Genomic DNA, 12,099 nt, shown 5'->3' on the forward strand with positions numbered 1-12,099 from the left:
GGGAGGGGAGTGGGGGGGGCGGGGGGGGGGGGGGGGGGGGGGGGGGGGGCAGCACGCCCTCAGCTGGAGGCCTGCCAGACAGAGTCCAGGCACAGGAGACCTTAGACAACAGCTCTGCTCACGTTTCTGTCCTGACAGGCATCACTGAAAGGCTTCCAAGGCCAAGTCCAGCTCTCCAGCTGATGCCCAGTATCCCCTCCAGCCACGTGCCTGCGCTGGGTGCACCTGCAGCGATGGGGCCGCCCCACTCCCCAGCAGCTCCCGCAGGCCGGGCAGCTGACTCGGGGAGGACTCCGCAGATCTAGGCTCTGCCTGCCTTCTGGCCTCTTGGTCCAGTTCTGCCCTCTGGGACCCCACGCATCAGCCATTCCCACCTGTGACAGCCTCCTCACTCACCCAAGCCCTTTGCCCCTCAGGACTACGCCCGGCCCCCACCTGTCTGAACCACCTTTCTCCTTGCCCTTGGCTGGTTATCTGCAACCTGGTGTGCGGGCCTCATCTCAAATGCCCCTTTCTGACCCTCCCGGGGAAAGCAGGTCTTTCCTGCCAACACTGCACCGGTGTTCTCTGTCCCACCTCCTACTTGGATTACTTGGTTGCTTTCCTTTTTCCCAAGCACCTCCCTGACCGAATGCAAGCTCTGTGTGGGCGGGGCCTGCTGTCTTGCTCATGGCTGCAGTCCACAGAGTGGCCTCTGTGAGGGTTTGCTGATCGGATGCTCCCCTCCTCCTAAGCTCCCAGCCTCAGCTGCTAAATCTTTCCTCATGTATGGTCTCCCTGGCCTGGCCAAGCTCCTCTAAAATGTTCTGGTTGGCTGGCCTGCCCCTTAAATGGACAGCCCAGTAGCTGAGTGAGAGAACGGGCCTGCACCCCTGCCTGGATGCTCTCCCCCCTTTCAGAGAGCCCGGCCCCACCAGCATCAGGGCAGACATGCCCAGTCTTCCCACAGTGGTCCAATATGGTGCTGCTTCCTTGACTATTTCTGGCACTGACCTGAGTCAGGGAGCTTGGGTCTGTGCTCAGTGGATTTGCTCCAGAGGTCGACCCTCCCACCCTGCCCTCCTGTCCTCCTTCCCTGCCCGGCCGGGCCCAGCTCAGGGGACTTAAGCCGGCAGGGTCTGCAGTTGCAGCAAGGCCTGCTGCGGGGGAGGCTCCCAGACCCCGTGCTGTGCCTTCCTTTGGGGGTGTCGAGCTCACTTGGTGATGTGGCTTCAGGTGGGAGGGAGGTGGCCATGGGGGCCTGTGCAGGTGTGTTTTGGGTTCTCAGGCGCTGAGCTCAGAAGATATACAAACCCAATTCTATGCTAATAAGTTATTTTCTGTACAAACCCACATTCTACGCTAATAAATTATTTTCCAAGGTGTACAGATTAGCACAGGGACGGCCAAGCCGACCGCTGGCCAAGCCTGGCCTCTCGAAGCCAGGGTCTGCGGCCTCGGCTGGGGATGTGGCCTTGGGCCCCAGACACCACAGGGCTGAGGAGCGGGCTGAGCAGGAGCCCTTATCTCCACACACAGTTGTTGGAGGCAATCAAGCAGCAGGCAGGTGGCTTAACCACCTACAAGAACAGCCGGAGGAGGGCTAAGTGGGCAATTAGTGGCCCTGGGAGCGGAATGGGAGCTTTATGGGACAAGCAGCTTTTGTCTTCATTCGGGAAGCATTAGGGCCATGTGGGCCTCAGGGGTGCACCTCGCACCCCAATGCTCATTCAGTGGATCAGGGATGTCTGGGCTGTGCAGCAGCCATGGGGGTGCCCTTATCGGCCTGGTACAGCCTTGCTGGTCTCCCCAACCAGGGTCCTGCCTATGGGACCCCAACAAGGTGCTTCCTGTGCTCCCTCTTCCCTGGCCCCTCTGGGGCCCCTGTGACAGGCACATCGTGTTTGGGCCCCTTTTTGCCGAGTGTGTTTCTCCAGATATTCCATCCCCTCACCGAGTGAGCATTTACCAAGGGCTTTCTGGGTGCCAGGCCCATGCCAGGCAAGAGCACATGGTGAGCAAAACGGCTTCTGCCTCATGGAGCCTCTGGACTAATGTGGACAAGAGGGCAAGGGCATGGCACAGAGTGACCGGGGCTGGGAGGGAGGGGCTTCCTCATCACTGTCACCACCTCCAACATTGACCTACCTGGTCAATAATTACTTAGCATGACCACACGCAAGGTATCATTCTCCTCACTTTACGCGTATTATCTCATTTAGTCCTGAGTGACCCTGTGTGGGGTGTAACCGCAGACCAGCTGCGACTGGCCCTGTCCTGTCAGAGACGACAGAATGAGCTGCAAGCCGTGCAGCCACAGCACGGGCAGAGGAGAGCCTGGACCAAAGTGTCTTCCCCCCACGGAACCAAAGGGCAGGGACACAGCGGAACCCGAATTCCGGAGCCCCTGCAGAAGAAAGGTCCCTTGTCTAGGAAGATCTGGTACTGCAGCCCTTTAAGTTCCACCCCAAACCCTCGATCGGGAGGCAGATTTAAGCCTCATGTCCTGTCTCCCTTTGGGTTGACTTAGCAAAAGCTTCTATGCGTGGCGGGCAGCGTGCCCCTGCTCAGTCCCAGTGGTGATCCTGCCCTCTGTACAGAAGAGAAACTTGAAACCCAGCATAACCTCTGGTCAAGAACTGTCCAAGGTCCCACGGCTAGTAAGTGGCAGAACAAGGGTTCGAACAAGGACTGACTTAGTCCACATCCCTAACCATCAGGCCACAGCCTTGTTACTGTGTAGAGAAAAATTCAGGGCTGTGGGCACACAGAGGAAGGCGTGTGGGGCTTGGGAGAGGGAAGAGGGATTAAGGAAGCCTTCCTGGAGGAGGAGACCGCTGAGTCGGGACTTGTCATTTAGGGAACTAACTGTGGGGACAGTGAGAGCCTCGTTACTGGGGGATTCTGGTGAGTTGCAAAGTGTGTTTAAGTGTATGAGAAGTTTCCAGAACCAGGCATTTGCATTCAATCCCACTTCTACCTGTTGACTTTGGGTTAGTTACTTAATTTCCCTCAGTTTCAGTTTCTTCGTCTGTAAAATAGGAACATAATACACAGAGCTGACACATGGTAAGTGTTAGGCGAGCCCATTACTAACTGAAGTGATGGAGCCTCCTTGAAGCCCCTCTTTCTATGCTTGAGGTGAGGAGAAAGTACCCCCATGTCTGTCCTTAGAAGGGGTTGGTGAGACTCACAGCACCTTCTGTCTTCCAATCTTCAACCCCCGCCTTGGCCACTCCCACTTAGCTGTTGTATGCCCTTGAGAAAAGGAGGCAACAAAGGCAGGGAATTCTCAACTTGATCTGCAAGTCCTGTGTGAGCAGAGCTGGTTTGTCCCTTTGGGATTAGGGGAGTGATCACACCAACGGTCCCGCCTCAGCCCACACTGACACTGGGGTGCAGGCATTACTTGTTCTCCAAACTCAAGAGCCAAATGGATTCAGACATAATTTTTGATAAATCCCATGCCATCTGAAATCTAGCTACTCACTATCCCACACTCAGGAACCAATGGGAGGCTGAGGCGGTACTCTGACCATCCAAACTCCCTGTCTGAACTAACTGCATGAATAAGGAGCCGGGGGGAGGGGCGCTGGCCATTGTATGTTGTCACCCTGCTCATCCCCGGGCGGCTGTGAGGACTGACTGAGACGATGTGTCTGGCCTGGTGCTGACCAGTGCCGGGCATGGTTTATTCCAGGGGATAATGACGTGGCTCCTTCCTTTCATTTCACAGCAACAATGCAGAAAAGCAGCTGGTAATTCACCCGTTGACATTTCATCTGTTTCACAGAGTTGCCCTGGATACCGAGGTGTTGCAATAATCAGATGAAACCTGTCTTCCTCCCTGCCTGCCTGGAGCGGAGGGAGAGTGTGCGGCCCACACAGCCAACTCCCCACGGCCCCCCAGACACAGGTGCTCCTCTGGACACCATGCATCTGTGATCCCAGAACGTTCACACTTGAGGCCTTCTTCCCGCACTGCTAGTTGCTCAAACCCTTCCTTGGCATCCAACACATTGCTCTCACAGGATTCATTAAAGAACAAGTATCTTTCTAAAAAGCAGAAGAAACTTGTAATGAATTTGAAGCGAGAAAAAAAAAATCCTCATTTAAGCAACACGGTTTTCCCAAGATCCCAGGCCAAGCATTCAGGAAAGCGCAGAAACATGCATTATTGAAAAGCTTTTTAAACGAGCAACTTTTAGATTAATTTATTGTGATGCACAGGCAGGGTTGGTGCACATCCTGCTCACCAGTGAGTCTGGGGCCTGGGTGTCTTCCGTGTAGCTGGGACTAGCGGCTGGTTCTGCTGCTTGCTGGGTGGGGCCAGGAGGAAGGGCGGAGGGCACTGTGCCTTTAGTTCCCAGGTCAGCCGGGGATTCGGAAAACCAAAACCAACTTGAACAGATTGTTTGGGTGATAAAGGAGGAAGAGAGGGAGGCCACCCTCATATTTCACTGTACAGAGATGGGTGACTGGGAGCCTTAGCTCCATCCGACAGTTAGAAAGAGGCTGAACTGACTCCATGGTTAAGGGACCTGTCCTCTGCTCTTCTCTCTGGGGAGGGGCTGCCTGTTCTGCAGAGAATGGTACAGCCAACCAGGAGCCAGCTCGGCTGAGCACGGGCAACCACCAGCCCTGAGATTCCTGACATCACCATCGGCAGCTGCAGACAATGACAAGCACGTCTTCTGATGAACGGCTGTGCCAGCTGCATAAGCAGATGTGATGGAGGAGGCTCCAGCCTCCACATTTGTAAATACAACCCACTTCTCCAGGGAAAACACCAGGACTCACCCTGCCTGGTACCCAAAGGACCCTGGCAAAATAGAGACTAGAAAATAAAATTTTAAAGTCAACCTTTAAAAATTAAATCCAAAATGTAGTTGCTGACATGTTTGAGCTATTATTTTCTGAGTTGTAGTGAGATTTCTTTAATGCCCATTGATTTCTGGGTAATAAGTTGTACCTATATGTCTCACTTCAATTACCTATTTAACATTCACTGAACCATAAATCCATTCCCGGAGCTCTGGGAATTTAGCTTAGAGTTCCCGTGACTTTGAAAAACCATTGATCCCGCGTGCGCCGAGTAGCCGCGTGTCAGGCCTTTATGGCGGGTTAACTCATTCTGTGGCTTCCTTAATGCCTGTGAGTTTACATTTTATTGCATATCTATTATTTGGGTTGGGCTGTGATGAATGGTTTGGCTGCCTCAAAACAAGTCCAAGATGACAGCAGAATCTAATTTGTTTTAAAAATGATGATCGTCGTGCTTTTCAAATAATCACCCAGGAATAAAGGAAACAGACACCATATTGCTCTCTGTGAGACACAGGGCTGGCGGTGGAGCGATGACTGCCCTCCTTTTCCACGCAGCTCGTGGCTGCCAGGACCGTCATGAGGGAGGCCAGGAGCCTTCCTTCCATCGGGGGCAGCAGGGATGCTTCTGTCTTGCGAATAACGCCAGCAGCGTCCTGTTTGGCCGCAGACTGAGTCCCAGGAGCAGAGCTCCTGAGCAGAGGCTCCTGTGGTACCAGACGGTGCCTGAGCGGTGCCGTCCCTGCTGAATGTGCCGCTGTGGGACGCCTGATGTACCCCCAAGTCTTGAAGTCCAGCCTTGGCCCCTGGCTCTTCAAATGCACCAACCTCTTCCTTCACAGCTCCGTTTGTCTCCGAAGTGTCCTGGAACACGTGATGTGGCTTCCCTGCTGTGGAGGGCCATCTCCCTGTCATCTGCCTGGACCACCCCACTCTTTTCTTGTCCAGATTCCACAGAGATTAAAACCATCAGGAGGTCTCGGTTTGGGGAAGGTGGATGGAGAGGATATTGCAGGAGCTGGACTCTGGGTCAGGAGTGATGTGCAGGGCAATGCTTAACAGCTGGCTCTCCAGAGGAAAGAGACCCCCCCCTTCCTTTTTGTGTCGTTTCTGTGGTGTAAATACTCCCACCATGGATGATAAAAGGTTGCCAGTTGTTTGTCTTGAAAATTCCTGAAAATCTAACAGTGGGCTCTCAGGAACTAGGTCTAGGGAGCCGCTGATACTTCCATATGTTCTAAAATGTAGAGATTTATTTCAGGGAACAAGGTCCTTGATCCACAAAGCCAACCCCCCCCCCCCCCCCCCCCCCCCAGCAGGCTGAGCCTATCAGTCATTCACACCTTATTCTGAACTCTACTATAAGCAGATTTCACTGTTGAAGCAGGTATGGGCAGGGAGGAGGAAGATGGGGAGCCACACCTAGTCACCGCATTGCAAGCAGAGCCCTGAGCTTGGGGCGTGGGCTTTGGTCCTTGGCAACAGGGATGCTGTGAACTGAAAAGGCAGCCCTGCATCAGGTTCATGAACATTTCCTACAGGGAAGAGTCGCACTTGTTTCTCTTCTCTTATGTCACACACGTACCTCTTCCATCTCCACAAGAGCCCTTCTCGCCAAGGACTCCTCCCAGGCCTTGTGGGTGGGGTGTTTGGAATAACAGCCGCCAAAAGGAGAGATCCACAGGGAACACCGACACCTTTCTGAAAGGGGAGCTCCGGGGTAGGTGGGGGGGGGCGGGCAGAGTGGCAGGGTCTGTGGCTCAGAGGCTCAGTGCACCCTGGGAGTGCCTCACCCTATTTCTCAAATTCCAGGGCCTGAAGGTCACGTTCAAGGACACATCACACAGGGCGCACATACTACCTGCCTTAAGCAGAGCCTGAATACTGTCTAACCTAAAGGGGCTTCCTCTCTTTGGGGCCAAAATCAACCCCAGCACCGCCTTTACTTCCCTCTCCCGGCTGGCCCAGCCTCCAGAACCCTCCTGCAGAACCTTCCTCCTGGGGGGCCACAGCCCGGGGAGAGCCCTAAAGTCTGCTCCCTCCACTACAGGCACAGTCTCCCCCCGAGGTATGCAGCGGTGCGCTCCCAGACACGCGTAAATTACAGGCCCGTGTTCCTCAGATGATGGCAAGAAGGTCCTTTATCCAAAAGGAAGAGACCAAATGCCCCCTCTCCCAACCCCACTCCTTTATCCTCTGTGAGCTCAGGTTTGCTGCAAAGCAAATCCAACTGCTTTCATCCATGAGGGAAACCAACCCTGGAGACACCAAGGACAGACTCCAGGCCCTGACACCGTTTGGTGCGGGGATGCCTGTGGACACAGCCCGTCTGCCCGGCCGGCCGGCTGGGGCCTGACTTACGGAAGGCCGTGTAGAACTCTCGGAGGGTCAGCCAGCCGTCACTGTTGTAGTCATCAAATTGAAGGAGGTCGCTTGGCGAGCATCCCAGGAAGCTCTCCTCCAGGTCCTGTTCCTTCAGCACGTGCTGTGGGTGAGGGAGGGAACAAGGCCGGAGCCGGGAGTGAGCTCAGAGCTATGGGCTTTGCTGGGACATGGCTCAGGCCAGTCGGGGGAGGAATCGGCAACAGCTCAGTGGGCCCTGGGGAGCATCCGAAGCTCTTTGCTTTTGTCCTGCCTGACCCTCCCATTTTACAGATAAGAAAACAGTCTCAGAATGGGGAGGGACTTTCCTAAGGTCACACAGCGGTTGGGCAGAGTCGGGATTAGTGTTCAGGTGCGTCTTCTCGCCATCTGGGCAGACAGACCCCAGAGGTCAGAAGGATCCTTGAGGCCACCTGATCTATCCTTCATGCTATCGATGGGGAAACAGAGAAGAGAAGGGGCCTGATCAAACAAATTCAGCAAATAAATAGAGGCTGAACAGAGGTCTCCTGGCTTCCAGCTGTGGACAGCTGGAAGGTCATTAACGCCTCCTCCCCCTACTCCCACCAGCCCTTGCAATCTCAGGGCTGTGCCCCTTAGCCACAGCACAGACCCCCAAAAGGGAGGGCTGCCATTCTACTGACCGAGCCTGAGCCCTGCCTCTGCCTGCCCGGCCCTGCCAGGGACAGAATGTCTGTCCTTGGGACCCTGGCAGGGGGCCATGGGTGGGCCTTCATGAACTCCTCTCTGGATGTGGCCCAGGCCACAGGGCACGGAGCCCTCCCCAGCATGACCAGCCAAAGGTGACTAAAGGTAGAGACTTCCGGCACCCTCGCTCAGCTGGGGCCAGACGCCAGTGTGTCTTACAGAAAAAATGCTCAGAAGGAAACCTCAGAAGAAGGAAAGAATTTCATTTTATTCCAGGGGGCGGGGAAGAGGGGGACAGAGGCATTTTCTCCACTGAGCCAAACCGGTTAGGGCGAGGCATTTTCTCTTTGTTTGAGTCTCAGCTTCGTCTGCTATATGAAAAGCAATTTAATGTGATAATGTTAAAAAAAAATGACCCTTCACCCAGCAAGTAAGAGTGGTCGATAAAAGGGAGATCAACCATAACGCCCGAAACCAATCTTTCAGGGATGGAAAGTTCCCTTCGTCTATTTCTGCATTGGAAATGGATTAACGTTTCATAGGACCTACGCGTTTTTCCGCCACACCTTTGAGTCAGTGTCAAGGCAAGGCTCCCTTTAGCTGGGCTCGGTCTGGCAGATTTGTGAAATGGACGTTAAATACATTAACCCAATTACCATGCTTGTTAATGGCTCCAGGTGCCTCGGGGAATGCCTCTGCCAGGTTAGAGCAACATGACCAGGGAGGTCCTGTTTACTTAGTCACCTGGGAGCCATGTGGGCGGGGTGGGGGGGGGGCAAGAGCCATAGCAGCCTCTGTCCAGGCCACGCCAAGCATCTGCCCCAGGCGCTGCCTGCACAGCCTGTGGCCTGGGATTCACCAGGCGGTTCCTCCTGCAGGGAGCGCCACCACCAGGACCTGGGTTGCTGGCCCTGCCCCCTGGGGTCTTGGCCACAGTGGGGGCCTATTGCTGAGGAAGGTGGGGCAGTGCTGGCTGGCATGGCTGATGAAGGGGGTGCTGACCAGGTGTGGGTGAGAAGAGTGGGGTCTGCATGTGCTCCCAGGAAGCGAGCTCTGGACTGGTGGAGCGGGGGGCCCTGGGAGGGGGACTCTGCCTGGCAGGGCTTCTGGGTGACTGTTCCATACTCAGGTTTTGGGGGCACTTGCTGGCCCCACAGACCTTGAGAGGACCGGGTGGAACTTCCTGGGGGGAGCCATGCTCCCTCTGGGAGACCCCTGTGCTGTGAGGAGAGCAGGTGCACGCCCACCAGCCCACCTGGGGTGCATCTTAGTGCCTTCATGTCATGAGCAGTGAACAAACCCAGGCGAGCTGCTTGATTTCTGTGAAGTGGAGGGAACAGCAATGCCTGCCTCACGGCAGAGGACGCTGAAAGGTTTAGGACAGTGGTTGGCAAACTGCAGCTTGCGAGCCACATGCGGCTCTTTGGCCCCTTGAGTGTGGCTCTTCCACAAAACACCATGTGCGGGTGCGCACGTACAGTGCGATTGAAACTTCGTGGCCCATGCGCAGAAGTCGGTATTTTGTGGAAGAGCCACACTCAAGGGGCCAAAGAGCCGCATGTGGCTTGTGAGCTGCAGTTTGCCGACCACTGGTTTAGGAGGAAGTAATAGTCACCAAGATGATGACGAGGACATCAATACTGACCGCTATCACCTCCTGAGAACGTGCTGCGTGCCCAGCACTGTGCCCAGCACATCACGCCTTAGTTGTTTAACCCTCCCGATGGCCCTGTGATGGTCACAGACCAGAAATGGAGGCCCAGAGAGGCAGGGTGTCTCCCATGATCCACCAGCCAGAGAATGCTGGAGGCGGGACTTGAATGCAGGCAGTGTGACCGTGAAGCCAAGCAGATCCCATGTGTTCTCAGCTACTACACGACATAGCAAGGACCTCTTCTGCTTGTTCCATCCAGGGAAAGGCCTGGCTCACTGCCTAGCACACAGGGTGCTCGGTGAGGGTTAGGGCACACACACCCCAGCCCGGTCCTTCCTGGTGACCGGGCCGTTTTGCTAAGGTCACCACATCATGTGAAAGGTTTCTTTATAGTGACATCAAAGGCGGGGACTTACCTGTCCTCTGGTGGGCACTCGGTGTCTGTGGGCGAGCTTCCCTCGCCCACCACCCTGCTTGGGGAGGCCGACCTTGCCTTCCTTGCAAACCTTTGCACCTGCCTGATGCGGCTCAAGAGCCCTAGGTCCTTAGAGGCAAACCAGGAGCAGGAGCAGGAATGCAGGAATGCAGGCGCTTTGGCCCACCCAGCCTGCCTTATAGGTCCTTAGAGGCAAACCAGCGGAGCAGGAATGCAGGCGCTTTGGCCCACCCAGCCTGCCTTCCTGCCACCGGCCAGGAAGATCCTCCCTACAGCTGGCGATGACTGGGCCCGGTTGCTCCCTCCTCGCATCTCTCTGCCACAGATGCTAATTGCCCTCGCACTTCCTTGTAGCTGGACAGACGGACACATGCGCTGGGTTTGGGGAGGGAGGCAAACTGCAGGGCCTGATGCAAGTGTTTTCTCAAAGGAAGAGCAGTGCTTAGGGGTGGACACAGGGCCTTGTGCCAGCAAGCAGGCTGGGGCTTGGGCTGTTGAAATCTGGTTACTAAAGAACAGCGAGACCCTAGGGGAGAGGACCGGGGGACGCCCAGGTTGCAGCCCCTGGGGTGTGTGGTGAAACTGAGCCTGCTTCCTTTCGCCTTCCTGCTGAGGAAAGTAAAAGACTCACGGAAGAGAAGATTTACTTCCTAATGACAACATCAGAGACCAGCCCCGGTGAAGCGTGTGTTTTGCCAGCTAGCTGCGAGCGCTTCAAAGCTTGTTTGTAAATATTGGCTGAAGGTGGCTGGTGGGAAGAAGACACGGCGCCGTTTGTTTGTCAGAGATTCTGAGAGGCCCTGAACGCACGCTCTCCGGCTCCCTGGAGAAGGGTCTCTTGCAGGAGGCCCCCCAGGCATCCCAGCACAGAGACAGTTACAAACGACCCTCCGCACGTGACCTCCTGGTTCTCTTCATGGACATGCCCAGTGGAAAACCCGATTCCTCCTTCATTTTATTTTCATTGGACGCCGTACTCACCTGAGCCAGTTCAGAGCTGCTGAGGTGGCCGTCGCCATCTGCATCCAAGTCCTTAAACAGAGATTCCACCAGGAGGCGCTTCTGGGAGGCAGGGTCTCGGCGGCTGGCCCCTTCCGGGAGTGGCTGCAGGCGGGTCTGCAGTGCCAGAAGGACATTCTTCAGGCGGGCGTAGTTGGCCATGGTGCACGGCTCGCCTGGAGGAGGAGAGGGGGTTATTGCAGTGAGACTCCTCCCCAGGGCTTGGGAGGACCTTTATCCATTCTGGGCATTTCCCGCGTGCGGGGTGGAGGGGGGGGGTGGCACTGGAGTAGATGGGATCTGCTTGCCTGCCTGCCCACCAACCCACCCCACAGCTATCCTCTGAGCACTGGATACATGCCGCACATGATGCAAATGCTGGACGGAGCCTGCCGTCCATCCCACAGAGCTTTACTGAGCACCTACTATGTGCCAGACATAGAACAATTGCCAGATGGTCTGGGGGGAGCTTGTCCAGGGGAATTCACAGCGGCAGCCCCACGGTGGCTTCAGGGAAGCTGGCCCCCACTTCACTTTGTAATAGCTCGTCTTTGCCTTAATCCCACCTTAAAGGCTGCTTTTGAATACTTGGCTTCATAGATTCGGGAGTTTTAGTTAACAGGACTAAGAAGCCCTGCTTAAGTTAATTAGGTACACTCCCAGAGCTGGATTACTTCAAAACAAACATGTGTATGCAAGTCTACAACCAAGAAACAAAAGGGAGCTTTACGAAATTAACCCCGGAGCACGCAGCCCCTGCTCTGGGCCTGTATCACAGGCCTGCCTGCTGCACAGCATCAGGACCACGCGGCGTTTTGGCAGGTGAGGCCTGGGATGCACTGCGACCTGACACTGGCCATCTTCCCGGTGGCGGGCCGGAGGCTGCAGGGTGTTAGCAGAGCAGGGGAGCCCTCCAGCCCCGCTTCCTCGCCTCCCTGGGGGTGGAGGGCTTCCTGAGTCCTGGTAGGATCCTCACCGTCCACTCCAGGTGGGAGGCCAATGTGCTGCTGGGAATGCACTTTCCCTTAATTCTTAGGCCAGTTTAGAGAATCAGGGGTTGGGACAGTCACTGTAACGCGGGGCTGGAGAGTGCCGACTCGAGTCCCCTGGGCTTCAGACCCAGCCCTGCCGCTGCCAGAACCTGCACCTTGGACCAGGCGCCTCCGTGATTTCATCT

At 55.6% G+C, this 12,099-nt stretch overlaps 1 protein-coding gene across 1 annotated transcript in view; it reads right to left on the reverse strand.

The window, feature by feature from the left end:
* Window positions 1-12,099, reverse strand: part of FSTL4 (follistatin-like 4) — a 328,791-nt gene that overhangs the window by 85,900 nt on the left and 230,792 nt on the right. The window contains exons 5-6 of the mRNA XM_005865624.2: window positions 10,905-11,098; window positions 7,165-7,288 (exon numbers count right to left, since the gene is read on the reverse strand). Of these exons, the coding sequence (XP_005865686.1) occupies window positions 7,165-7,288; window positions 10,905-11,098 (318 nt within the window). The remainder of the gene's footprint in view (window positions 1-7,164; window positions 7,289-10,904; window positions 11,099-12,099) is intronic.

Source organism: Myotis brandtii, unplaced genomic scaffold (genome assembly GCF_000412655.1).
Source record: "Myotis brandtii unplaced genomic scaffold, ASM41265v1 scaffold208, whole genome shotgun sequence".
Taxonomy (NCBI): Eukaryota; Metazoa; Chordata; class Mammalia; order Chiroptera; family Vespertilionidae; genus Myotis; species Myotis brandtii.